Raw genomic sequence first — 25271 nt, 5'->3', positions numbered from 1 at the left:
AAACTTAACTTGGAATCAATAATTGTCCCCAGGTATTTATATGATTGCACACACTCCACAGCTTGACCCTTAATGGTTGTGACTTCATGCGTATTAACATTCCTTCTAAAATCAATAACCATATCCTTAGTTTTTAACACATTCAAATGAAGCTGAGACTCCTCACACCACTCTACAAAGTCTGTAATAACTGGTCCATGACCCGTCTCACCATTCTTAAGCAGACTGACAATAACAGTGTCATCTGCATATTTTAAAATAACGCGATTCTCCCAATTGCTTTGACACATATTTGTATAAAGAATAAACAGTAAGGGGGAGAGTACACAACCTTGTGGTGAACCGGTAGAGGATGTAACTTGTACAGAGAGACTATTTTTTATCCTTACTCTTTGTGTCCTGTGAGTTGCCACCACATGACCTAACGCTGACAATGCACTGCCTCTTTGGCTATATCTGACAAATATGCAGCACAAACACAAAGGAGAAGCAGAGAGAAAGCTAGCGAATAGAAAGAAAAGCCCTTGACAAAGAAGCAGCGAGATGTTGCAAAAATCACAGATATATTCACCAAGAAGGGAACAGGTCAGTCAAGATACAAGTAAAAGTACCAAAAAACTGTATCAAAAATCCAAATCATGCCTTTTTACTGGCATTTCACCTTTTAATTTGCAACTCTTTAAAATGTCTTTTTATATAAAATTCTATCTGTTCTCTGGTCGACAACTAGGCTGCTTTGCACTGTAAAAAAAGTCCGTAAAAATTTCAATGTTATTGCAGCTGGGTTGCCGGTAATTTACCGTAGATTTACATTTATGTTATTTACTGGCAAGAGTTTGTTCAAAGTTAAATAAATTTTAAATATTAACAAGTCTTTATCTTTACAGAATAAAACTATACAATAACAGCCTCATGCAAAGCATTCTGGGAACCAGAAATCATCATCAACCTTTTTCGGTTTTTTGCTTCAGATTTTGTTTCTCAGAATGTTTTGCCTGATGCTGTTTTTTCAGTTTTACTCTGTAAAGACAAAGACTTGTAAATGTTAAATGTTCATTTAACTTTGAACAAAATGTTGCCAGTAAATAACATAAATTTAAATCTACGGTAAATTACCGGCAACTCAGCTGCAATTTCTACGGATTTTTTTTACAGTGTGCAAATAAAGGCTATGTGTGTAGATATAGGAACAATCAATTGGGAGAGACCTCAAGGAAGCAGAGTGATTAGTGAGCTGATTGAGAATAAATTACATGCCTTTTTACTGTCATTTCACCTTTTAATTAGCATTTTTTGAATGATATTCTATGGGCAGGTAGAATTTGCGCGCTGTTTACGCACGCAGAACGCCTTGCCGTTTTTGCCACCAGCCGCAGCACGCGCTTTTGAAGGAGAGCTGAGAGCGAGAAGTGCCTAACGTCATTTGCGTCTTTCCATTGTCCAATCGAATGAGGGGAGAGGCGGGCCTTAAGTTGTGGTGAGGGAAGTTTACAGTTGCTTTGAAGAACCGGACTCCACTTGCTTTACTTTACTCATTACTTCAGAAAGTAATATTATTACGTAATGCACGTTACTTGTAATGCATTACCCCCAACACTGGTAAGGACCCTACATAATAAACAGATATGTTATTATTACCTTAGAATGAGCCGTTTTATCTACATACACTGCAAGTCCCCTTAAGCTCGGTACACACCAAAAGAGAATCAGGCTGATTTTGGACTGATTTTCCCCCTTACGACAATCCAAGTTTTACCTCCTCCACACTAAAGTGCAATTCATTTGGGACAGCTCACCATGGGTGCCCTTAACAGTCTGCAATGGCTGTCTCCTGGTGATATTAGTGTGAAGAAGAAGAAAACTATTGCCTGGAGCTACACTTCTGTATACCTCTGTTCCCTTTGTATTTGTGTGTGTGTGTGTGTGTGTGTGTGTGTGTGTGTAGCCTGCAGCACTTAATCTTATAAAATACCCCTAAATGCAGTGGAAGAATCTGTAATGAGCTATTAAGCCACAGATTGACAGGCTCTAATACAAAAGTAGACTTTACCTCATAAAGGTAAAAAAGTAGTATTTTTTTAAATGTATTTTTTCCAGTTGCATATTTACCCTGCAAAAACAAGAAGAAATATAATTTGTTTTATAATATTATGTTCTCTTATTTTGATTTATCTCGTTATGTGAGGCTGACTTTGTATCTTTTTATCTGATAAAATTTTTTCGGTTAGCATTTTATGCTCAAACAAATGTCTCAATGCTCTCATTTTGTGGTGTGCTGCTCACAGTTCCTTCCATCAGGTGATTTCCTAAGGGAATGTGCATGAATAGTTTATGGATAGTATAAAACCAGCTTTAGGTAATTCCTATGGTCACTACATAAAGAGCTAGAGCGTGTCATACACATTTGTATGTAGTAGGGGTGTCATGTCATGTAGAAAATGCCAATGTGGTGTTTAATGAAGCTTCAAAGGGCTGTATAGTTTGGTTCAACTGGTGAAGTGTAGAAAAGATGCCATTTCACGGTGTGCATGTGTGTCTGATGGTGTTGTTACTCAGCACTTTAATCTCTTCACAGCTCTTTCAGACCTGTCGACTTATGCGCAGCACCTTGGACCTGCCCGTGTTGGCCAGCGAGGGAGACATTACCATTGGCACCCTCTTCTCTCTACATGACACAGTGCTGGAATCTCCACTGTCTTTTACTGCAAAGCCAAATCCAACACACTGCTCGGGGTAAGTAATTTAACCTCCTAAGAGCCAAGCTTTGGTTTGGCTTGCATTTTAGATTTCTTCCAGCTATTTGGGAGCGTGTCCAACTAGTGGCACCTTAGTAGGAAGAATTTGGGGTTAGGAAGAACCAATAAATATAATAAACAAATATTTTTCTTTGAACATGAAGCAGTGTAATTATCCACGTTTGTTTACAACAGGTTCCAGTTACACAGAATTAAGTACTATGGTACAAACAACAAAAAATGTGATGTCCACGTATGTCTTAGGAGGTTAGAAGAGCTTTTACTAAAATATTACTGTATTTTTTTATAAGATTTTCATTTTGCATCATTGTTCCTTAAATAATTTTCTAATGAAAGTTAAGACTCACATTCAGTCTCTTATTAAGTAAACTGTTAGGACAATAACTGGGGTTTTTCAGTCTTAAACCTATTTAAATAGACACAAAAATGTGATTTTGATGATTTTTAACAATATCATTTTTATTGTGCTTTTTTGCAAAAGGTTTAATTTTCGAACCTTTAGATGGATGCAGACAATGATTTTTGCCATAGAGCAGATCAACAGAGATAACCGACTCCTGCCCAATATAACTCTGGGTTATAAGATTTATGACTCATGCAGTACCCATTTCCATGCCCTCCGCACAGCCTTGGCCCTGATGAGTGGTCATGATTCTGAGAATCCTGGGTGCCGAGGCAAAGTGCCTGTTGTCATTGGTGACGGAGGATCCACATTATCCCTAGTGGTTGCTCGCTTTTTGGGTGTTTTTCATGTTCCACAGGTGAGCTGTGCATTTAAAACACAACTGAGGTACATTAATGTTTTATGAAACATTTTTATCCCCTCTCCTTTCTGCTCTTCCAGGTAAGCTATTTCTCCAGCTGTGCATGTCTTAGTAATAAACTCGAGTTTCCAGCATTTTTGAGGACTATGCCCAGTGACTTCTTTCAAGTGGATGCTCTTGCACAGCTAGTGCAACACTTTGGTTGGAGCTGGATAGGAACTTTCGCAGGAGATGACGCTTATGGTCGTGGAGGTGCTCAAATCTTCAACGATGAGGTTAACAAACTGGGTGCATGTATTGCATTTTATGAAATTATCCCAAAGAACCATGAAAAAGCAGAGATGTCCAGGATTGTAAAGAGAATTCGTGAGACAGGTGCCCGTGTGGTTCTGGTCTTTGCTTTAGAACAAGATGCAAGGGCTATCTTTTGGGAAGCCCTTTTGCAAAACCTTACTGGTATACAATGGTTGGCCAGCGAGGCCTGGATCACAGCAGCTGTTCTCTCCACACCTGAATTTCACTCCATCCTGCAAGGCTCCATGGGATATGCAATCCGCAAGGCTGATATTCCCGGCCTGCAGCCTTTCCTGCTACGGCTGCATCCTTCCAAATACCCTCAGGACCCATTTGTACTGCAGTTCTGGGAGCAAATGTTTAAGTGCTCTCTAGGTAAAGAAAATGAAAGTTCCCCTCTTAAACCCCTGTGTAATGGCTCAGAAGTACTAGTCAACACTGGCCACATTTACTCCGATGTATCCCAGCTTAGAATCTCCTATAATGTTTATAAAGCAGTATACGCAATTGCTCACGCTCTGGATTCAATGCTGCACTGTGAACCAGGCAAAGGACCTTTCAAAGGTGGATTGTGCCCCAACTCTAACTCCATACAACCACAGGAGGTATAAGTTATGACACAATATATATATATACATATATTATTTTTCAGTTGATCTACCTTTTTATCTTTTTTACATATCTCTCTCATATTTGTCCTTTTCTTATTAATTTACTTACCAACACAGCTTCTGCATTATCTAAAGAATGTCCACTTCACTAATGAGTTTGGTGAGGAGACTAAGTTCGATGGTAACGGAGATCCTGTGGCTATGTATGATCTTATCAACTGGCAGCTCAGGGACAATGGAGAAGTGCAGTACGCCACTGTGGGGAGGTTTGATGAAACAATGCAGCCAAAATTAGTGATTGAAGAAGAAAACATATTCTGGAATGGAAACCAGAAACAAGTAAAGCTCCAGTGTGAATTTTATTTTATTATTTATATATTAAAAGTGTATTTGTCTGGTAACTTAATTACAATTTTCCTTGTTCTCCTTTCCCTTTGTCTATGAAGTGTCCAAAAGTTTGAAAACCTTAAATTCAAAATATCATTCAAATCAGTTTGGGAATTTTAAAATGATAAAACTAAGAAATTGTAAAATGTTAAGTTTTTGAATTTAATCGAAATTGAGAAATAGGTAAGCTTCTGTTGTATTTCTTGGACAAAAAATTTAATAAGCAAATTTGTGCTATAAAATTAGTTTAAATCATTAACCTAGTTAATAGTTATATTTTATCTATTTATTTAGCTTTTATTTAATACTGGAACATCTTAGATCATGCAATTATATTATGCTGTTTTGCACAAGCACAAGTGCATAAGTTAATAAAGGACATACAAAAAACGAAAAAAATAAAAATAAAAATAATAATAATCAAATCAGCATCTTTCTACATCAGCAAGTTTCTAACCGATAATTCTGATCTCAGACTTTTGGACCCTACTGTGTCTCATGTATTTCAAATTGGCATTTATTCCTTAGATTACGATGTATACCTCTGTAGTTGGTCTGCTTTCTGAATTGCAGGTTCCTGTGTCCATCTGCAGCACCAGCTGTCCTCCAGGCACTAGAAAGGCTCTCAGGCCAAACTTTCCTCTCTGCTGCTTTGACTGCATTCTCTGTGCAGCTGGGGAGGTTAGCAATCAGACAGGTGTGTGTGTGTGTGTGTGTGTGTGTGTGTGTGTGTGTGTGTACTGTAGTGTACTGTACTGTAACAACCAGATCTGCATTTTTGCAGATTCTTTTATTGCAGGCACTAGGGTAACACATTTTGTACAAGAGATTACAGAAGGTATAATTACTAATAATATCTTATTCGTCTGTTTAGATGCCCTAGAGTGTGAAAAATGCCTGCCTGAGTACTGGTCCAATACTAGACGAGACACCTGCATCCCAAAACTGGTCGAATTCCTCTCCTTCAGCGACACCATGGGAATCGCTTTGCTAGCCTTGGCCTTGCTGGGGTCCTGTTTCACTATTGTAGTTGCTCTGATATTTGCTTTCAAACGTCACACCCCCTTAGTCAGAGCTAATAACTCTGAGCTCAGTTTCCTTATTCTCAGCTCCCTGTGGCTTTGTTTTTTGTGTGCACCAGCTTTCATTGGGCAGCCTACGTCCTGGTCCTGCGGGCTTCGCCACACTGCCTTTGGTATTGCATTTTCTCTCTGCCTCTCCTGTATTCTGGGGAAGACTGTGGTTGTGCTCATGGCCTTCAGAGCCACTTTACCTAGCAGAAATGTGATGAAATGGTTTGGCCCTCTACAGCAGCGCGGCATCATCTTCTTGTGTACGGCCGTGCAAGTGGTGATTTGCTGTACATGGCTAATTGTGGCACCTCCTGTCCCATTTAAGCTCATGACCCGTGAAACCGCCCGGATTATCCTTTTATGTGATGTGGGCTCACCATTAGCATTCTCACTGGTGCTGGGTTACATCGGACTGCTTGCAGCTGTTTGTTTTTTGATGGCCTTCTTTGCTCGAAAGCTTCCTGACAATTTCAATGAGGCTAAATTCATTACTTTCAGCATGTTGATCTTCTGTGCTGTGTGGATTGCATTTGTTCCAGCATATGTAAGCTCACCGGGCAAGTACACAGTGGCTGTGGAGATTTTCGCCATTTTGGCCTCCAGTTATGGCCTGCTGCTGTGTATCTTCACCCCGAAGTGTTACATCATTCTGCTTAGACCTGAGAAAAATACAAAGAGATATTTGTTGTCCAAATCCGGCTAAGAAAGAAAATATTAAAAACTAAATCGAAAAGATTTATTTTATCACTTTTGAATAGTCCAAATCCCCCCCATCACTTTCAACTGCATTTTCATAAATGCATAAAGCGTTCCCCAGTATAAATGGTAAACCTGGTACATAAACCTTGAGGCAACATTCAATTTGGAAAGCAGATTTATTATGTTTATCTTTTAACCCTTTTGTCTCACATTTAGGCCTGATTTTCTCTTTGCTCTGGCAGTACTCATACATTGCTCAATAGTAAAGTGATTTGAAACATCAAATGTCCATTCACCTTAATCTAATTAAAAACAGCTAAACATGTCAACATCCCTTCTGTTTCACTCACTGAACACTGCAAAAACAAATGCACACTAATGAATTTATTCTGCTTCAGCTACACATGGCAATCACGCCTATTTGCTTCTTCATCATTATGGGGAAGAAGAGAGATGGAGAGGAAGACATTCCAATCTGTGGGGAAATGTTATGTGTAACATTGCTATCACATCGTATACAACTGCAAAAGTAATGTTTTGGTGTGTCTTGTAATATTATTTACAAATAAATATTCATTTAAAACCTGTGACATTCATTGATTTAAAAATTGTTGTACCTGTTCACTTAAAAAAAAGATGCTTCACGATACCAAAGCGTATACATTTTTAGCTGAATGGTTCCATAAAGAATCTTTAACATCTAAATAACATTTCTGTTTCACAAAAGGTTCTTTGTAGTGAAAAAAGTTAAGATTATAAAAAATGTATGAAAAAAAAGTGAAGACTGAATAGTTTCCAAAAGTGGTTATTCTATGGCATTGCTGTGAATAACATTTTAACCCTTGTGCATTGTTCCAATTCACTACCCTTTCGTGTTGTTAGTGGCCAATTTCTGCATAAATCACTTGGTGATCAACAGTAAAAATGACAAATTTTAAACTTTAAACCACAAAGAATCAAGAATGCATGATGAAAATGTGTCATGGCTCTGCAATCAAATTTTTTTTATTATAATAATAATGGAAGTCAATGGGGTAAAAATGGCCAAAAACAATAGATGATGGAGAAAAAAATAAAATGTGCTGCTGCACAAAAACTAAAAATGCATCAAAGCCAATGTTTTTACTAATCTTTTACATGCCCAAGACTGTGAAAAAGGTAAAAGAAAATCCAGTCCACAATCACTTTTTATATTGAAAATCTGTCATTTTGTGTGTTTTTTCCCAAATCGGTGACACCACTTATAAACTTGGCAATTAAAGAGTTAAAATCATGAAATTTTTGGTAGGTAATTTGGTAGTTTTGATCAGTATTCTGCATGCTTTTGTGCATTTGGTGGTGCCCTTTAACCATATTTCTCATTCTGAGTTTTTATTGTGTCTGTATATTGTATACTCTATGCACAGCATGTGTAAGCATTCATTGGTCCATGTGTGTGTGTGAGCCCAGGCATGTGTGTCCTTGTATCTTGTATACCTAACCTCCTGTCATCTCCCTGCAGAGTCTCTTTAGAATATTATCTCTATAAAGTCTCTGACCCACAGCCTCAGTTTCCAGCTCTCTGTCAGTTAGACAGACCATTGTGCTGAGATGGAGATAAAGCTGGCAGTATTCCAGACCATACATTTGGTGTTTTCTTTCTTTTACCCGATTCAAAGTGTCTCAGATGAAGACTGTCAACTCTGGAGGGACCTAGACTCAGCGATGGTCCATAAGGAAGGCCACATAGTTCTGGCTGGAATGTTTCCCATCCACTCTAAAGGCATCAACCAGCAGCTAAACTTTACAAGCCAGCCAGACCAGAGGACTTGTAGGGGGTAAAAAAAATGCTAATTTTAGGGCTTTTGTGTCTTTCAGATGGTTATTTTGGACATATATTGATGAATGCCATTGAAAAAAAATAATTATATTATAACAACATTGTTTTACAGAAATATCTTTTATAATTTTTGTGGCAATCAGCAATTTATTTTAAAGTGGTCAAAAAAGGTAAAATACTCACTATGGACTTCAAAGACACTAAAAATGCTTTACACATTTTAACACTGTTTTTTTGCATGTAAAATGTTATGCATTTGTTAAATCTATTTGATGTTTCTGAATAACCGGAAGTCTGATCTCTCATCTAGGTTTAACATGCGGGTGTTCCGCTGGTCTCAATCAATGGTCTACTTCATTGAGGAGATCAACCGAAACCCTGCACTCCTGCCAAACATAACTCTGGGCTACAGGCTGTATGACACATGTGGACTGACTACTCTATCTCAGAGGACGACATTATCTGTGGTCTCTCAACCCATGAAGAGAAGCAATTCTGGGGTCTGCTCTTCCCCAAGCATCCCCATCATCATTGGGGACTCTGGATCCACCTTGTCTATGGCTAATTCTAGACTACTTAACTTGTTTCGTATCCCACTGGTAGGCAGGAGATCAGACACCAGATGTTGTCAATAATATATTTGTCTTGTTTTACAGTATCTAAACATTGATAAACAGAGATGCCTATGAGCAAAATGTGATTCTGTCTGTGAAATCCAGACTAAAGTTTCATAATCTAATAATTTTATTTGGGGCATCAACCAATCTTTGTCATATCTTTACTAAGGTTATATTTTCAAAGAATATTGTTTACATTATGTAAGATGAATTTATGTAGAAAACAGTATATTAAAAAAATAGACTTTAGCTGGGTTTTCACAGACTGGGTCAAAATAGCAGAAGATATTAAGACTAAGAGAATAGGGCAGTGTCCCCAGAAAGTATCTGGTCACATACTGTTAGACTTTTCAAATGCAATGTGTTTGCATTATACATTATAGCAAAAATCAAACCATGTAGCATTATCATGAATCTACTAAATATGACATAAGTGTGCAAAATCAAAATACTTTTGGGGCCCACGGTATATAATGAATATGTACTGCCACTGAAAATCTCTCTTTATTCACTCATCTTTCTCTCTTTGTCCAATCCTGTTTCCCTTTGCCTTTCACAGGTGAGTTATTTTGCATCATGCGCTTGCCTAAGTAACAAGCAGCAGTTCCCTTATTTCTTTCGCACAATTCCCAGTGATGTTAATCAAGCCAACGCTCTTGCCCGTCTGGTCAAGCACTTTGGCTGGACCTGGGTGGGTACGGTCGGCGCTGACGATGCTTACGGGCGCACCGGCATAGAATTGTTCACGGCAGAAGTGACCCGCCTTGGTGCTTGTGTGGCTTATCGAGTTATCATACCCAAACTACCGACCCACCAGCAGCTGCACGAAATCGTTAGGACCATTCGAGATTCGACAGCACGTGTTTTGGTGGTTTTTGCGATTGAAGAGGATATCAAACCGGTGGTGGATGAAATAGTACGTCAGAATGTGACTGGGAAGCAGTGGGTGGCTAGCGAAGCATGGGTGACCTCCACTCTTATTTCTACCAAAGAGAACTACCCCTCCCTTAGTGGCACAATTGGCTTTGCCATCCGCCGAGCTGAGATACCGGGCCTCAAAAGCTTCCTCGAAAGCATGCAGCCTTTGGCTAAGCCCTATAATCCATTTGCAAGGGAGTTCTGGGAAACACAATTCCAGTGCTCTTTAAACACAACTCTTCCTTTTGCCTCTACAACAGAGCCAGTCCAACACAGCCGCACATGTACCGGCAAGGAGAGTATCCGGGACACTCAGAGTATCTATAATGATGTGTCTGAGCTCAGGGTGACATATAATGTGCACAAAGCTGTTTACACTGTCGCACATGCACTGCATAACCTGCTTCTATGTCAGAGACAAAATGTGTCTGCCTTTACACAACAGTGCCCTGATATCCTTCATTTGCAGCCCTGGCAGGTATAGCAAAATGTTTTATGTTATGTAAAATCTATCAAAAGAAAATCTGAGTTTAAATGCCAACTTTATGTTTCTATGTTTCCAGGTCATTGAGGTCCTGAGGAAAGTGAACTACACAAACATTTTTGGAGATTCAATTTACTTTGATAAAAATGGAGACCCTGTTGGGTCATATGACATAGTTAACTGGCAGAGGAAGACAAAAGAAGGTCCGGTACAATATGTTACAGTGGGTCGCTTTGACTCCTCTTTGCCGACAGCACAGCAGTTGGTGTTGAATCAAGAGCAAATCATCTGGTATGGGGAAACAAAGAAGGTAAAATGATATACTATAGCATCATATTCAGGGACTAGCAGTTCAGATGATAAGTTATTGTCTTATATTGCTTTTCATCTCTTTATCAAATATTTTTCTGGCATGTAGTTCCTAAAGAATATATTTTTGCCACGTGTTGTCTTCACTTACAGGTACCAGTGTCTGTGTGTTCTGCAAGCTGTCCGCAGGGATTCAGGAAAGTTATACGAGAGGGTCAACCTGTGTGTTGCTATGATTGTATCCCTTGTGCTGAGGGCAGCATAAGCAATACTACTGGTATGATCACACCAACACAATCTCATGGCAATTTGTACATATTAATTCGTACAACCAATTTCATAAGTTCTTTCAACCCATGACTTTGAATTTAGTCAGCAGGGTTAGAGTGGCGTGTCATATTTTTTCTAGTAATTGTACGTTGTGCGATTCACTTAATACGAATTCATGTTCAATAAAACAATACATGTTATGTTATGATTTCAGTTGGGTAGCTTTGTTAACAGCTAGTAAGCTATGCTATTGAAACGAATGGCACCTTATGAATGAATTACATCATTTTGACTCTTGTTAAGCAGGGGTACACTTTAAAGGGGACATTTTACAAGACTTTTTTAGATGTCCCCAGAGTACGTATGTGACGTTTTAGCTCAAGGGGGGGGGAATTCAATCCAACCGTCTCTATTGACTTTGTATTGCTAGAGGCCGCCTCCTTGTCATTTCTGGCTTATAACAAAAAACAGAATAATGCTTTAAAGCTGCTGTGTGACAATATGTACAGCTAACAAGCCAAAGAATCCAGAAACACATTTTTATAAACTGTCAAGCCGTAAAACCCTGCCTTTAAGGAGAAAAAAGTGGATCGCCGACTACGTTTCCTCCTAGTGGACGCAGTTCTACTAATATGAGTACTATGAAAAGTTGCCTGTTTCCACTTTTCTGTCTGTAAACGCTCGTTTTTTGAGCTCAACAGCTTATAAAAACTTATTTCTGGGTTCTTTGGCTTGTTAGCTGTACATATTGTCACACAGCAGCTTTAAGGCATTATTCTGTTTTTTGTTATAAGCCAGAAATGACAAGGAGGCGGCCTCTCTCAATACAAAGTCAATGGAGACGGTTGGATTGCTTTTCCCCCCGGTGGGCGTGGTTTTCAGGTTATGACGGGCTGCGCTCTGTCTCTATATGCCCTCTTTTATTTTCAGACAGAGACCTTGTAAAATAAAATCATACCTACGTCTGTTACTTGCACGTTCTCCAAAAATTAATTTCTGGGATATTTTACATAATTTGCAAACATCAGGTAGCTACTATCATTATGCGAGAGACTCCCAGAACATCTGGGAGAGGTGTGATGTCTCCATACAAGAAAGTTATAATGTGCAGTCAGCCTCAGATATACATAAATATACATAAAACAGCCGAATGTCACTGTTAACAACCAAAGATGTTAGAACTGACATGCTCGTCAGAGAAACCCTCCATTTGGTTCTTGTTGTGTGTTTATTTTTAGATCAGCCTGAATGCTTTCTTTGTCCTGAAGACTTCTGGTCCAACCAGCATCGCAACCATTGTATCCCCAAGCAGATTGAATTTCTGTCTTACTCAGAGGCCTTCGGCATGGCCCTCGCCGCTACAGCCATTCTGGGTGCTGTTGCTGCGATAACAGTTGCTGCGATTTTTTTCCGTCATCGAGACACGCCTCTGGTCCGGGCTAATAACTCAGAACTGAGCTTTCTGTTGCTGCTCTCTCTCACCCTCTGCTTCATGTGTGCGCTGACATTCCTGGGCCAGCCATCCCACTGGGCCTGCCCTCTTAGACGGACTGCTTTTGGCTTGACCTTTGCCCTTTGCCTCTCCTGTCTTCTCAGTAAAACCCTAGTGGTGCTTATGGCCTTTAAAGCCACATTGCCTGGTAACAACGCAGCTAAATGGTTTCGTCCCCCTCAGCAAAGACTAGGTGTGTTTTTATGTTCTGTCCTGCAGGGCGGGGTTTGCGTGGTTTGGCTTACCACAGCTCCTCCATATCCAGTAAAAAACACATGGGCATATCGTGACCGAATTATTTTAGAGTGTCACCTGGGTTCAGTAGCTCTTTTCTGCTGTGTATTGGGTTACATTGGCTGCTTAGCGGCCTTCTGCTTCATTTTAGCTTTTCTAGCCCGAAAATTGCCTGATAACTTCAATGAAGCTAAATTCATCACATTCAGTATGCTTATATTCTGTGCGGTGTGGATCACGTTTATCCCAGCTTACGTCAGTTCACCTGGAAAATTTACTGTAGCTGTGGAGATATTTGCCATTTTAGCTTCTAGTTACGGGGTACTTTTGTGTATTTTTGTCCCTAAATGTTACATCATCATTTTTATGCCTGAGAGAAATTCTAAAAAATATCTCATGTCCCAAAAATGATAGATCAATCTCCTGGTTCTGCTTTTAAATTTGTGTTGTGTATATTTACTCATGTGTATTTACACTTTTGGATGAATATAAAACCTTTCTTAAGTAGACGAGGTATGTTGATCTTTTGCTCATTGCATTAAATGAAAAGAAAATGGTCTATTATTTTCCATGCCTGCATATCAAAGAATCTCGATTATGATGTTTTACCACTAGAGCGCACTAGTGTTCAACTTAAACTCCTCAATAAGACATAAAGATGCTACGAGACTTGCATCAGATGCTATATGTGTCTTTTTATTGAAATAAATATATAAATAAAAACTGTAAAAATAAACAGTATTTAGTGAACATGCAAAGTAGTAAGGTACAAATGTCCCTGATCCTAGCAAACCTATCTGAGGAGAGAGCTGAGATTGCTGCATTTAAATGTAACTGTGCAGTAATGATTGTCTGCATGTCCAGCATGCTTGAAACAATTAGTGTTTAGTCAAAACACCGAGCATGTGTTGGGCATGTGCATTGTTTTAGGAAAGTGCATTGCATAACCTTCCATGTAAACATTATACATAAACAAGGAATTGGAATGCGGAGCAAAGATGCAAGTTTACAAAGAATATTATACATTTGATCTCATGTGTTTGATTAAAATGTATACTGTATATGACAGATTTTAAGATTTTTACCATTACCTGAAGCAATGGCATCATTTTCCAGAACTCTTAGGTTTACAGCTAGTTAAAGTAATACCCCAAACCGCAGCACCCAACACATTTCACAGCTCATGATGACCTTGTTTTGGTGGCACTTAGTCAGAGAGGCATAGCCACGAGAAAAATTGCGACATTTTACCTGCTCATATAGAAAGCCTACAGAACGGCACATTTTTTATATTTATTTAATAAAGTTTAAGTATATTTGTACTTTAAACGTGCATAGAAATCTCCATATTAACCATAACTCCCAGACAGTGCTTATCCTGGTCCCAGAGTAAATGTTTGAGCTGCTTTAATTTGAAAACATCTTGCTCTGACATACTTTAACATATATCAGTGCCATTGCTTTGTCTCAAGATGCACACCAGTATTGTATGTTTGTAAAAAATACTTAAATGTCCATAAATGTAATTCCTCTCCGGCTGATCAATACAACATCAGAGCGATGCACTTCATGATCTTGCCCCAGGCATGTTCAAACACATAAAAGAGGCTGAGCACACAGCATCCAATTCCCCACACCTCTAATGTTCTGAAAATGATTGCAAATAGCTTAAGTGCTCCAGAGCTTAGTTCTGCTTCACTAATGGCTAGTAATAACACATTTTTACCTTAATCATATAATACTCGCATCCGCTTTGGATCCTTTTGTTTAACTTCATCTCCCTCTTGTTTTTCCTTTGAAATGGAAAATTACAGATGTGCAGATAATCACTGGATTCTTAATATATTGTTTGCAGCTTCGTAGTTTGCATTTTTCACAACACAACTGTAATGCTGACCATATGTGATCAGAGCTGTCTGTGTATGTACAGGAACAGTGAACTATGTGGTTAACTTCATGAACTCTTCCTGGAGTATACATTATGAAATGTTGATTCCACATACAAATTAAATAATTAGTTTGCCAAATGTGAAAACTCTGTCTTATTTAATCACTCCCAAGATATTTTCAACTCACATATGGTCACTTGTGTTTCACATAATCTTTAAAATCTTTTAATTGGAAGATGTATGCTTAATCTGTCTATTTGTATGCTTAACATTTTTAAAATAAATTTAGAAAATCTGGATGGCTACTTTTTTAAATAGCGTACAATTTTTTTTGTTTTACTTGTTGATATGTTTTACATAAGTACATAAAGGAAGCCAAGCAAATACAAAAATATGTAACAAATAAATATCAAAATTGAGGCTATTAATAGAATGTGCTTTGGCGGGAAACTCACTGACTTCATGCGGGCAACCTAGTGCCTGCGGGCACCATGTTGGAGACCACTTATATAGACGCTTTCAACAGCAACAACATAAACAAACCGCTTCTGTGGCCCAAACTGAACTACAGGTAGACGTCCGCATATAGAGTCCTTCTAGAGTAAATTATTTCTGATAAAAAGCTAAATAAATAGGAAGCTAATGACCTTAGTTCAAATCATAGATAAAACTACTACATCACTGTTACAATGTTATAGCTACAGATCCTTAAATATGATTGCCAAACCCCTCTTCACATAGTGATCCATGCCCACCATCTCTCTTATCTTTATGAAACTAAAACATTTTTATTAGGACATGCACGCAACCGTGACAATTTCAGTAGGATAGTCGCAGAATTTTTTGCAAATTTTTCCATGGCATTCTCACGGATCTCTGCATTTTTCCGTGGCCCTGCCACAGATTGTCTTTTCTGTGGCATTGTCACAGATTGGTTACTCAACTGTTTTGTCCTTTTTCTTACCATTGTCGCTTCGGTTCAGTGTTAGTTTTACAAAAAATGACATCCGTACCCAAACCCAACTCTAACCCCAACGCCAGGTGACAATTGTTTAAAGTTTAGAAAATATAAAAGAATAAATCAGAAAAAATATTATAAACCAATACTTAAAGTGAAAAAATGGTGTAACGCAAACACCAAATCTAACCTTAAACCGAAGCAACAATGGTTTGAAAATAGGAAAAAGCAGTTGACTAACCAATCCGTGAGAATTCCACGGAAAAGACAGTATGTGGCAGGGCCACGGACAAATGCGGAGATCCGTGAAAATGCCACTGAAAATGAGCAAAAAATTCTGTGACTATCCTACGGAACTTTGTGAGATCATGTTGACAATGTGGAGGTTTTTATTTTGTGGCAGCTAGAGACCACTGGAAAGGAGGACTGTTTCTGCATTGCCCACATTACAGGTTTGACAAGGCTATATGATACTGTGAAAAGAGTATTTTTTTTTGCTCACACTATGGGGATGAGCATTTTCAGGGATTTATCTTGGAATTTTTGTTTTGGCCAATGGTTGCACTTTTTTGATGACATATGGCACTTTTCCATTGCATAGTACCCCACGGTTTGGGTCAGGTCGGTTCAGCTTGCCTGACTTTGGCTTGGTTAGCTTTTCCGTTAAGTTTAGTAACACTTCGGAGTGAGAGGGATTATAGGTGTGAAGTTATATTTGCGCTGCCTACTGTGACATCATGTGAGAGCATCAATGTACATTCCCATACATTTATTTATTTCTCAGTCTGCCACAAAATTTAAATTGACCACCACAAATAGATGTTTGCACATCACGTTTATCACTACCTCTGTCTCACATGACACTTTCTGTACAAACACCCGTGGCATCGGTCGACGCACTCCGCTGAGCCTCATTTAACAGACTGCATGTCTGAAAAAAACTGTTATGGTATTCCTGATACACAACCTGTGGATGTATTTCATTGCTAAAAGGGAGTTTGGGAACTTATAGCAAAGCAAAGCAACAGGTTTACTCGAGACAGCGCAGGTATGAAGGTAAAGCTAATCTTTTACATTATAGCGATGACGCTGGTAGTGATGATTTTCTCAGACCAATCATGTTTTGGTAACAGCTCTGGTTGGTTGGAACCCACGACCGAGGTGGTAATAAAAAAGTATCGGGTACTACGTACTGCACCCAGTGGAAAAGCTCTGAAAAATAAGCTGACCCGACCCAAACCAAACCAGGGGGTACTATACAATGGAAAAGCGCTAATAGTAGGAGCCAACAGCTGGCAGTACAACACTCACACAGTTATAGATTCATCCCAATGTTGTCTCTCCTCTTAGAAAGGATCCATGTCTCCTGTGTACAGATAATTTAATGAAGAACCGGAAAATATACTTACAGTAAAAACATACTCTTTGTTATACTAAACTTTGTAAAGAAACAAATGTACACCTTCCCCTTTTGCACAATTTAATGTTGATTTGTTTTAAACAAAGTCTTTCTATACATTGTTTGTATACATTAACATTATACTAACCTCTGGCTGTTTTCAAACAAAATCAAGGTCAGGTTTTGGTGTTTCAACATGAACAGGAAACAGAACACCATCTCTATGTTTATAAAGAAACAGATCTGATCCACAGGCCACAGGACAGACCTGCACCTGATTATCTTAGCAATAAAGCCCACCGCCCATGAACCCACAATCAAACCGATCATTTTACACAGTAAGAGAGAGTCAACAATGGAGTGAGTCAACAAATGCAGGGTTGGATGATAAGCCCAACTTTTTGTTGGTCTTGCTTGGAGCAAAATAGCATGCAGCAGGTAAATAGGTGATTGTGGAAATAACTGTTACACAGGCACCTTTAGATAAATGTGTAATAGATAACTTTCAAGCTTAAAATCATCTTAGAGCATTTGTGTACTGTAGTAGCCTGGCTAACACCAGACCAGTCTCATAGAGAATAAGACCATTAAATTATCACTGTAATGCTTAACATGTTTAGTTTTACAATATAACTGGACCTTATTGCAGCCACTGTGAACTTTGTGGTTGGTTATTATCACCTTTAATATGGTTAACAGTCCTATTGGTGAAATAAGTGAGGTAAGCAATTGCATGTTCATGCTAAATAACTTTATACTAGTACTTACTGAAACACGGTGTTTGGGTTATAGGTTTAGGTGACTGTTTGAAATGGGAGAACAGTTGATGAAACTATGGTGTCTACTCATCACACATTGTAAGGGTAAAGAAGGGTCAGGGACTAAATGCTTGGAAATCATTTTTTATGTTTATTTATTTGATGTTGTTTACAGAGGCACAGTACATCTGAATGAAGATAAAAACAAAACCTCTATCACATTTACAAGAAAATCCATTATCATATCCCTTTGCTTATCTTTAAAAGAAAACAAATGCATTTCCAAAACAAATACAATCCCAACCAATTTACAAGAACCCCTATGAAACCATTATTTAACTCTATCTCGACAACATGTTCTTTTTTGTATTTTTCTCAGGTCTAAGCAGAATGATGTAACACTTCGGGGTGAAGATACACAGCAGCAGGCCGTAACTGGAGGCCAAAATGGCGAAAATCTCCACAGCCACTGTGTACTTGCCCGGCGAGCTTACATACGCTGGAACAAATGCAATCCACACAACACAGAAGATCAGCATGCTAAAAGTAATGAATTTAGCCTCATTGAAATTGTCTGGAAGCTTACGAGCAAGAAAAGCCAGCAGAAAGCAAACAACTGCGAGCAGGCCGATGTAACCCAGCACCAGTACAAATCCTACCACTGATCCTACTGTGCATTGCAGGATCACCCGAGCACCAAGCTCTCCACTTTCTGTGGGCAGAGGAGGTGCCAACAGCAGCCACAACAAACATATGACAAATTGAACCAATGTGCAAAAGAAGATGCCTGCCCTCTGCTGGACAGGGCCGAAGTACTTCATCAGGTTAGATCCTGGCAGAGTGGCCCGAAAAGCCACCAGCACCACCACAGTTTTACTGAGGACGCAGGCGATGCAAATCACAAAGCTCACTCCAAATAGTGTGTGACGTAGCATGCAGTTCCACGGCGCAGGTCGACCGATAAAAACGAGTGCACAGAGGAAGCAGAGCGTGAGAGATACCAACAGAAGAAAGCTCAGCTCTGAGTTGTTTGCCCGCACCAGGGGTGTGTCACGATGACGGAAGAAGGCACCCAAAACAGTGGTGGTCAGTGTTGCTCCAGTTACAGATAAGACGGTCAGGACAATTCCCATGGTATCTTGCAAAGACAGAAACTCCACAACCTTTGGGATGCACATTGTTTTCTCAGTGTTTGACCAAAATTGCTCTGGACACTTAATACACTCTGCTGAGTCTGGAGGATGATGTTATAGCACAGATAAACATATGTAAAACAGTTAGATTTGTCGCTAGGGTTAAAAAGTAATGATCTTGTCATCATTAACAAATGTAATATTATAATACCTGTGACATTACTGATTTCCCCTGCTGCACAAGGAAGGCAGTCGAAACAGCAGACAGGTTTTCCTTTTTGTACAGCCTTCCTTGTGCCTGGGAGACAGCTCATACTGCACACAGACACAGGCACCTGAATTACAGAGGAAGAAAACTCCTTCAACCTCACAACAAATCTCTAACAACACAATATCTGACAGTACAACAAGCACATAAAGGAGAACAAATGAAATACAATTGCTTTGCTGCCTCACACACATGCTTGATGTGGTGAGCCATTTCTATAAAACACACATACTGTGCAGATTCTCATAAACATAGTCATAGGCTCATTTCAAAGACGTGTGGTTCCGCTCTCCACCCATTAAAGTATGTTATCTATGACCTATAAATGTAAATGGATTATAAACACATGCCACTGAATTTAAGGAAAAAGGAACCCTAGTCCCTCAATGCCTACCTGGTCTGCCCAGCCTCCTCCCCAAACCACCCGCCCAGAGTTTATGTTTAGTTCCTGTCCTGGTCCTTTGGCTGCATCAAATTGCCCCACCTGGACAAAATTCACTGCTCCACTTTCATCTACGTGCCAGTTCATAATGTCATAAGAGGCAGATGGCTCTCCATTATCTTCAAAGTAGACACGCTCACCCACCGGTGTTGTGAAGTTTACAGCCTTTAAATACTGAAGAAGCTGTAAAAAGACAACAAAAAAGAAAATATACACTAGCTATATGACAAAAAAAAATCAATGCAAAGTGTTGATCTAATGTACAAAACCGAAGATAAATTCCTATCCTCTGTGTACCTGTCTTGGATTTATTCTGTGCACATCAGGACATTCTCCATGTTCAAACGGCCCTTTACCAGGCTGACAGGACATCATGTTATGAATAGCATTAGCAATAGCATAAACAGCTTTATACACATTATAAGTGACTCTCAGCTGTGAAACATCTGTGTAAATGCGTCCATGTTCCTCCACATTCTCTGTGCCCGTGCATCTTGGTTTTTCAAATGAAGGCTGCCAGTCTTGGGCTAGCGAGCAGCCAAAAATATCTTCCCATACATCTTTCACAAAAGGTTCATTTGGTTGCTTCAAAGGATTGAGCTGGGCAAGAAAAGCACCAAGACCTTGAATATCAGCCCTGCGCAGGGCAAAGCCAATGGTACCAGCGAGAAGAGGAATGGTGGCCAGGTCAAAAAACTGTATTGAAGTGCTCCAGGCCTCTGTGGCTATCCACTGTCTGTTGGTCACATTCTGCACCTTCACTTCTTTGAATAGAATTTCAATGTCTGGTCCTATGGCAAAGGTTACCACCACACGAGCTGTGGAAGTCCGGATTTTCTCCACAATCCGCCTGATTCTGGTCTGTGAGAGTGATTTAGGAATAAACTCCAGGTAGTCCACACAGACTCCTGAACCTTCTAGTTCTTTAAAGAGCAGCTGAACACCACTTTTACCATAGTCATCATCTCCTGCAACCACACCGACCCAGGTCCAGTCCAGCAGACGCAGCAGACGGGCCATGGCCTTGGCCTGAAAGGCATCGCTAGGAACGGTGCGCATGAAAGTGTGAAATCTGCTGCTGTCACTGAGACATGCACAGGATGCAAAGTAACTCACCTGAATAAATTAAACACACAGAGTTGAGGGAAAAATGGGTAGCAATTTGGTAACATGAGAAATTCGGGAATTCTGTAATTCGTAAGAAAATAAACAAAAGCACCCATTTAACACATGTTAAAAGCAATGAAATAATACATATTGTTTACTAAATATGGGATAAAACTTTACTGTATATACAGTACAGTAATAGCTCTTTGCAAAAACCTTTAACAGAAAAAAATAAAATTTACAAAACATGGTCACTTTCTCCTGACATCATTGGTGCCTGTTTTGAGTTAAGTTTGAAAAAAGCAAAATAACATTCCTGTATATTGTAAACAATTTATAATGGTGTTCATATAACAAAGTCTTTGTGTAAATCATAAATACTCTATGTGACTTTGACTCAATCTTAAACACTCTGAAAATTATGTGAGAACACACTGTACAGTACTAAGTCAATTTTTTGCTACATTGACAACCCAGAGTTGCATTTTTGTAACACTTCTCAAATTTTCACCTAACAACATTCACTCTAAAAGAAATGGTGTTAACACTAAAAGCTCTTAATCATAGGGGAACCATTTTTAGTACTACAGAGAACCTATATAGCACCTCTGTATAGAACCATGAGTGGTGCTAAACATGCACCACCAAAGCAGCACTTATGGTATAACTTAGCACAATATGGTTCTACACATGTGCTACACAGGTTCTACATATATGATGTTATAGCACTAAAATTATTTCCAATCATTACAAGCCAGTGAACCACTTTTAGTGCTGGTTAGCACCAATTTTCAGAGGGTACTTTGACAAAAATAATAAGCAGTTGCGGCGTTTATTTTACAATACCATGGGTATATCAAACACTCCCAGTGTGTCAGCCACCACTATTGAGGCAGAGGAACGGGCGTCTCCGATAATGACAGGCACCATTGGGGCTCCGTTGCACTCTGCTCCTGACACCGTCTCCTCCTGCCCGGTTACCAAAGCTAAAGCAGCACTCAGGGTCGAACCCTCGGCGAGACAAGTGTCAGCTATCAGATACCCCAGAGTAACATTTGGAAGCAGGGCAGGATCACGATTAATCTCCTCTACTGTGAAGATCATTGCTTTCAGCCAGCGGTATGAACGAAGGTCAACACTGAGAAAAAATACAATTTGGTAAAAACTGTTGCATATGTAAAGATATAAACAGATCATATCTCTACGTAATAAAATCCTGCCATTCAATTTTTTTCAGGTAACTTATTCCATGTAGTAACAGTTAATTGTTACTTAACTTATACTAGTAAACTTATTGAATTATATTATTTAGTTAGGCCACCTAAATATTTATAGGTTGAATAGGTCAGTAGCATCTTTCTTAAGGCAACAATTGGACAGTTTACATTTTTGGAGTTTATGTTGGATTACATTGGTAACATTTTACAGTAAAGCTCAACTTGTTAACAATAGTGAATTAATTACTTAACATTATTAAGTATTTTCACAGCATTTACGGATCTTGGTTACTGTTAGTTAATACAAATAACACTGTTCATGTAAACTAATATAGTTAACAAATGGAACTTAATTGAAAATTGTATGACTATATTTCTCAAGACCCCTCAATATCTAAACAATGGACAACCTTGCGATTATGTTACATTTGATATATTCACAATATACTTACCTCTGGCAGTGAGCTCCATGCTGTTATTGAATAAAATCAAGGTCAGGTTGTGGTGCTTCTACATGAACAGGAAACAGACCACCAATGATCACATCTCCGTCTTTATACAGACTCTCTGAAACCGATCTGCCCCACAGACCACAGGACAGACCTGCACCACACACCTTGACCATTTCAGCAAGGAAGCCAACCACACACAACAACACAATCAAACCCATCACTTTACACACTGAGAGAGAAAGTCAACAAGTGCAGGATCCTGCAAAGAAAGGGAAAGATGATAAGCCCCCTTTTATAGACTTGATTTTGCCTGAGGCAAAAGAACATGCAAAACAGGTGAGTAGGGAGATAAATCGTGCGTATAATTGGTGCATTCTTACTAAATTATCATGTTTTGCATGTGAGCAAACAGCAGAGAATATCAATTAAAACAATGGCTTTATTTCTAAAGAATAAACAAACTGAGCCATTGTGTGGTTTTGTTCATGCTACAGGAGAAATACTCACAAAATTAAAAGTTGAATTAAGTTACAGCAACTCATCACGAGTCAAGATAAAAAAACAAAAGTTGATTATACTTAAAAATGTTAGTGCACTTGTTTATAGTGTAAAGGGAAATGAAGAAAGATCAGCAATCTTTATGCCAACAGCTGATTAATCTTTTTTTTTAGGTCTGAGAGAAAACTCTATAAATGCTGGGTTGGTTAACCCATAGTTGGGTCAAATATTGACAAACCCATGCTGTTGGGTAAAACAAATCTATTCTAGGTTATTTAAACTCAAATGCTGTGTTGTTTCAAACCATAGTTGGGTAAGATCAACCCAGCATAGGTTTATTTATAACCCAACTTTTGGGTTTCTCCATATTTGACCTAACTATGGGTTAAACCCAACATTTTTTGAGTAAACCATTTACACAAACGTAACTATAACAGTGTTACAGTAATTGAGATAATGTTAATGTCACAGGTCGGAGCGGACCACAGATGTTGCCAGTCATGCCCCTTCCTAGTTTCCACCCCGAGGAGTTCCCAAAGACACCCCAATGACCAGACACACGAGAGAATGTAGGTATAATTAAAACAAACTTTATTAATTTACTTAAAAGAAGGTGGGAGAGGGGGAAAGGGGAAACTAAAATCCAACAGGTTGGAGGGCAGTCTCGAGTCTCCGTGACTCGGTCGCAGGTACGTCTCAGGTGGGTCCTTTTCTACTTCTCCTATCCTTGCGACATTAACAGCTTATTCACTGGTTTCTGGTGTGTTCTGTTTGCAGGGTACCGATCCCGGGGCTCCCGCCTTTTCCTGGGCGTAAAGAGAACAGAGGGTGAGTAGTTTGAATGGTGGAGTGTCAATACCTGGGTTTGTACGCGCACCACCGGTTCCCTAGATGGAGGCACAGGTAAGTACTGTGGGAGGGAGGGCACTCAAGCTGCGGTGGGAAACACAGGTAAGTAAACAACAAGATGGGTATGCGAGACAGGCACAGAGTGCTCTTCGGCCTGCAAGGAGATGTGCAACACAGTATACTGGCTCTGAGTGGTTCCCAAATGGCAGACACTGTACAATTTAGCTGGAACGGTGCTTTGACTTCAAGCGGCACTCAACACAATACCCTGACTCTTTGCTGTTCACACAAGGTAAGTACTTCACAGGTGACTGGGGCTTTGCTTCCACTTGGGCGGCGTACAACACAATCTGTTAGCTCTTAGCTATGGGCAAAGGTAAGTACTTCACAGGTGACGTGGGCTTTACTTTTCTTTGGTGGCATACAACACAATCTGGTAGCTCTAAGCTATGGGCAAAGGTAAGTACTTCACAGGTGACGGGGGCTTTACTTTCAGGTAACAGGTGGGGGCTCACGTAGAATAATTTTATCCTGGCTGGTGGACTTGTGATGGGTAAGACTGCCGAACAGTGAATAAAAGGAATTCTCAGACCTTAAGCGGTGGTTGGTATCTTGGCATTCGCCTGCTCTGAGACTCCGATAGAAAGCTGCTAAGCTGGAGGCTGCTGCGGTGGGCCGAACGCTTCCCTCTCTTCTCTTCCGACCGACAGGGCCAGAGATCTAGACAGGGTCGAATCTTGAAGGGCTCCACAACAGACAAAATTATTCACACAGCTAATTTCCTCCTTCAGCAGTCAAATTTTCTCCTTACAGATATTTTCCTCTTTACTCACAGAAGTCTTACTTGCCTTGTTAGTTCACCACCACCTCTTTAAGGCCAGGAAATTCCACGATGTCAACCCGGGATGTCAATACATAATGTCGATGCAGGCCGCCGTTACCGGATATCCATACAAGGGGGTCATGAAGGGCATATAGATAGAGATGTTCTCCACCAGTCGCAGCGTCCACTTACTCTCCCAAGACTCACTTCAGCCTAAAGGTGGTCACTGACGACACAAGCACAGCATAGCACTGCAAACCTTTCAAGTGTACACACTCATGGCAAGGACACGGACTCACCCACTGCACTCCACACACTTTAGTGAAATAAGGTCATAACCACGGCTGACTGGGGTTTGTCCTGGGATTTGCTGGCCGCTGATTACGATGGAGGGTCGAGATACAGCCGTCGCCGTCTTGACACCACTGTCTCTTCCACAACTTGCTTCCATGGTGGGGCCGCTCACCTGCGAGGCTAGAACTCACAATACTCGCTGCGTGGTTTATTCTCCAATGAGCTGTTGTTTTCACAAATATTCAAAAGTACTCACGAGCAACGCTAATACTCTCCCTCTGTCTCTTTCTCCTTCCAGACGTTGGCTAAATCATCTTTCCTTCGTTTGCCCAACACCGGAAATCCTCCTTTGATGGCGCTTCTGGCGAGTATTCCAGTTGCAAACACTCAGAACGTATCACTTGTTTACCAATCATCATTTAAATCAGCATTTCTCAAAGTGTGGGGCGGGCCCCAC

The 25271-nt window shown here is 39.8% G+C and overlaps 3 protein-coding genes across 3 annotated transcripts; 2 read left to right on the top strand and 1 right to left on the bottom strand.

Moving 5' to 3' along the window:
• Positions 1 to 2485: 2485 nt before the first annotated feature.
• LOC129419887 (extracellular calcium-sensing receptor) lies at positions 2486 to 7107 on the top strand. Its single transcript, XM_055175082.2, has 6 exons — positions 2486 to 2733; positions 3238 to 3517; positions 3601 to 4419; positions 4543 to 4764; positions 5386 to 5509; positions 5687 to 7107. Exons 1-6 carry the CDS (start codon positions 2510 to 2512, stop codon positions 6586 to 6588), a joined length of 2571 nt encoding a protein of 856 aa, XP_055031057.2. The 5' UTR covers positions 2486 to 2509; the 3' UTR covers positions 6589 to 7107.
• A 1166-nt stretch (positions 7108 to 8273) lies between these two features.
• olfcw1 (olfactory receptor C family, w1) lies at positions 8274 to 13167 on the top strand. The gene is made up of 6 exons (XM_055174469.2): positions 8274 to 8401; positions 8714 to 9002; positions 9580 to 10416; positions 10502 to 10732; positions 10885 to 11008; positions 12240 to 13167. The coding sequence occupies exons 1-6, from the start codon at positions 8289 to 8291 to the stop codon at positions 13136 to 13138; spliced, it is 2493 nt and encodes an 830-aa protein (XP_055030444.2). The 5' UTR covers positions 8274 to 8288; the 3' UTR covers positions 13139 to 13167.
• Positions 13168 to 17862: 4695 nt separating this feature from the next.
• On the bottom strand, positions 17863 to 22481 carry LOC129418591 (extracellular calcium-sensing receptor). Its single transcript, XM_055173362.2, has 6 exons — positions 22351 to 22481; positions 21528 to 21819; positions 19872 to 20690; positions 19527 to 19757; positions 19076 to 19199; positions 17863 to 18965 (listed from the first exon to the last, which is right to left on the bottom strand). The coding sequence occupies exons 2-6, from the start codon at positions 21783 to 21785 to the stop codon at positions 18073 to 18075; spliced, it is 2325 nt and encodes a 774-aa protein (XP_055029337.2). The 5' UTR covers positions 21786 to 21819; positions 22351 to 22481; the 3' UTR covers positions 17863 to 18072.
• Positions 22482 to 25271: the final 2790 nt, after the last annotated feature.

This window comes from Misgurnus anguillicaudatus, chromosome 15, assembly GCF_027580225.2.
Source record: "Misgurnus anguillicaudatus chromosome 15, ASM2758022v2, whole genome shotgun sequence".
In the NCBI taxonomy this organism is placed as follows: domain Eukaryota; kingdom Metazoa; phylum Chordata; class Actinopteri; order Cypriniformes; family Cobitidae; genus Misgurnus; species Misgurnus anguillicaudatus.
This window is presented reverse-complemented; position numbering and strand designations above follow the sequence as displayed.